The 2740-nt window shown below is 36.4% G+C and overlaps 1 protein-coding gene across 1 annotated transcript in view; it reads left to right on the forward strand.

Moving 5' to 3' along the window:
* Positions 1-679: 679 nt before the first annotated feature.
* Positions 680-2740, forward strand: part of GLRA3 (glycine receptor, alpha 3) — a 187217-nt gene continuing 185156 nt past the window's right edge. The window contains exon 1 of the mRNA XM_012651641.1: positions 680-750. Within this exon, the coding sequence (XP_012507095.1) occupies positions 680-750 (71 nt within the window). The remainder of the gene's footprint in view (positions 751-2740) is intronic.

Raw genomic sequence — 2740 nt, forward strand, 5'->3', positions numbered from 1 at the left:
TGGCGGCTTCTTTTCCCCACCTCCCTCACCCCCGGTCGCTGGGGCTCTGCACCAGCTCCTCACTGCATTTTTTCAAAGGGTGAAGTGCTAAGCTCCGCCTACCGCCGTAAGTGGCCTGTCACTCTGTCCCGCTGTGCGGTCGTGATTGGCGGGCAACACGGGGTCGCCTGGCCCCGCCCCCGCCCCCCTTTGCCGCGCTGGGGCTTAGGTCTCACTAAAGGCGGAGAGTGGGATTCCGGCGGGCGGCGCTCGGAGCAGGTGGAGAAGCATCCTCCCTCCTGCCGCTGGCTGTTGCTGCGGTTCCTCCAATCATGAGTCTGGGTCCCGCAAGGACGAGCATTCTTCCCTTGCTGCCAGAGCTTTAGCGAACTGTTCCCCAGAACCTAGGCACTTCAGACACTTCATCTCGTTCCCTTTTCTGCTTTCACTGTGTACATCACCTACACGTCTCGTGAGTCTCCCCTCCGCTCCATGCTCAGAGAAGGGATCGCATCCCAAGGGTCCCGGCGAGAACGTCTCCGCGGGCTGCGGGGAGCTGTCTAAGGTGCTGAAGCCGCCCAAGCACTGGTCTCCCCCAACACCGCGCGGGGCCAGATCGCACATTTTCATTTCTGTCTTTCTGGTTCCCCATGCCTTGGATAAGACCACTTTCAAGATCGTGAATATATCTCTCCGTATCATGGCCCACGTGAGACACTTGCGGACATTAGTTTCGGGATTTTACTTCTGGGAAGCAGCACTGTTACTCAGGTGAGTGCACTTGTATTGAACAGTTGGAGATCTCATTAAGCCTGTTGCAACCACTTGTTATTGATATAACCGAGAAATTTGCAATTCTATATTGACTTGTTGACAGTATCCCTTAAATCGTTTTGTTTTCTAAAACTATCCAGCAGCCTATCTATTGAGACCTCTAAAAACAAGTAATTTGCTCTATTTTCACTGACTTGTGAGTGTATTTTAGTAACTGGCATCTTACGTTATTTGCAGCTGAGATTACTCCAGAAAAAAATTATTTCAAAAGACTACGTTTTTCTTCTCAAACTGCTTTAAAAGTTTCCCTTTTCTAAGTGAATTATATATTCTGGGTCTTATTCTCTTTTTGCAAGCTGTGAAACATTTAGTAATTACAAATGAAACATTACTTTTTAAAAGGCAGAAATACAGAACATAAACATTTACTGATACAAGAAACTCTGAACATTGTTGATATATCCAGAGAATAAGTTAAGTGAATACAAAATAAGGGCCTTGCAAGTACTATTTTCTAATGACCTCATTCAGACAATACACGAAGGCAAAAATAATAAATAAATTATTATATGTGTTCTATGTCAAGAATAATCTTTTTGAAGAAAGTAAAGTTAAAACAAACCCATTAACTACAAAACTGTTTTATGGATATGTCATTTTCTTATCATGTTTCAGTCACATTTGGCAGATTTTTTTTTTTTAAATTTAAGAGTATAAGAGAAACTAGGCAAAGTTTCAGATAATTTAACCCCTGTTCTTAATCAAACAATATAGAAAAGCAAGTACTGCTCATATAAATTTTTGAACCACCAATATAAATTTTATTTTGCTATTACTATATAATTGCTATAAGATTTCCATTTTTATGGTTTACAAGCTTTTCAAGAAAATTGAAGTCAAATAATTAGAGTAACTAAGTTATGTGCACAGTGATTTCTATGGAAAGTATGTACATATTCTTTTCTGTGTTGCTGTGTCAATTTTTCATCTTTGGGCTACCTTAAAAAATACTTCATCTTGTAAAAAGTACCTTATAGAAAGTCATATTATTTTGATATGCCTGTATTTAATAGGAACTTGTGATGATTATTATATTTCTGAAATTGTTGATCTTTTGCAAAAGTAAGGGGTTGAACTATTTTAAATCAAATTATTTTCAGTGAAAAAATTTTAATATGAGATAGCAAATTTTTGTGACTTTGTAATTGTCAGAAAGTTTATGCGTGGTAATCATAACAAAGTGTGTGGAGCTTTCACGTTTATGAAAATTTCATGGAAAGGAGTACAAAGTTCATGTTATAATAGAAATTAATGATTTTAGTATAATTTATTTCTTAATAGCTTAGATGAAAATACTCATTTTTTTCAAAGAAATAAGATTTGCTTAGTTGACAGATACTTAGATTTAGGAAGTTTAAGGTCAGTAACTGGAATGTTTTGATCAATGAGGTCAAATTTGCATAGTGGCAATTCACCATGATATTTTTATAATATATTCCTAGATGCATAATCTTCATCACTACATTCTCTGATTTTTGTCTAGTTTTATTGCAATTCATGAAAAATATATTTAAAATTGACAATTGTGATTATAAGAATTTATCTTCATTACTATGAAATAATTTTAGTTAGAAATGAATTTTATGAATATTCCAAAAAGATAATCCCTTGAAAAAGACATACAACATATGGTTTATACCATACTCACATTCTTTACCAAGTTTTTCTGTCTTTTTTCATAAATCAAATAAAATTTTTCTCTATCCAAGAATAGTCTTAGATGAGAGTAGTTCCCTACTCTATGAAAAGCTTTAATCATATGTAAAAAATTAAGAATTTTCACTTTTAGTGATGACCCTTGAAAGAGGATTTCCTGTAGTGAAAAAAAAGGGAAGCTCCCTCTACTGGAACAGTTTTGTAAAATAAATGTCCTTTTGGAAACAATTCTTTATTCTCTAGATCGATTCCTGATATATTGAACAAAAAG

The sequence above is a fragment of the Propithecus coquereli genome, unplaced genomic scaffold, assembly GCF_000956105.1.
Source record: "Propithecus coquereli isolate 6110/MARCELLA unplaced genomic scaffold, Pcoq_1.0 Scaffold36, whole genome shotgun sequence".
Taxonomy (NCBI): domain Eukaryota; kingdom Metazoa; phylum Chordata; class Mammalia; order Primates; family Indriidae; genus Propithecus; species Propithecus coquereli.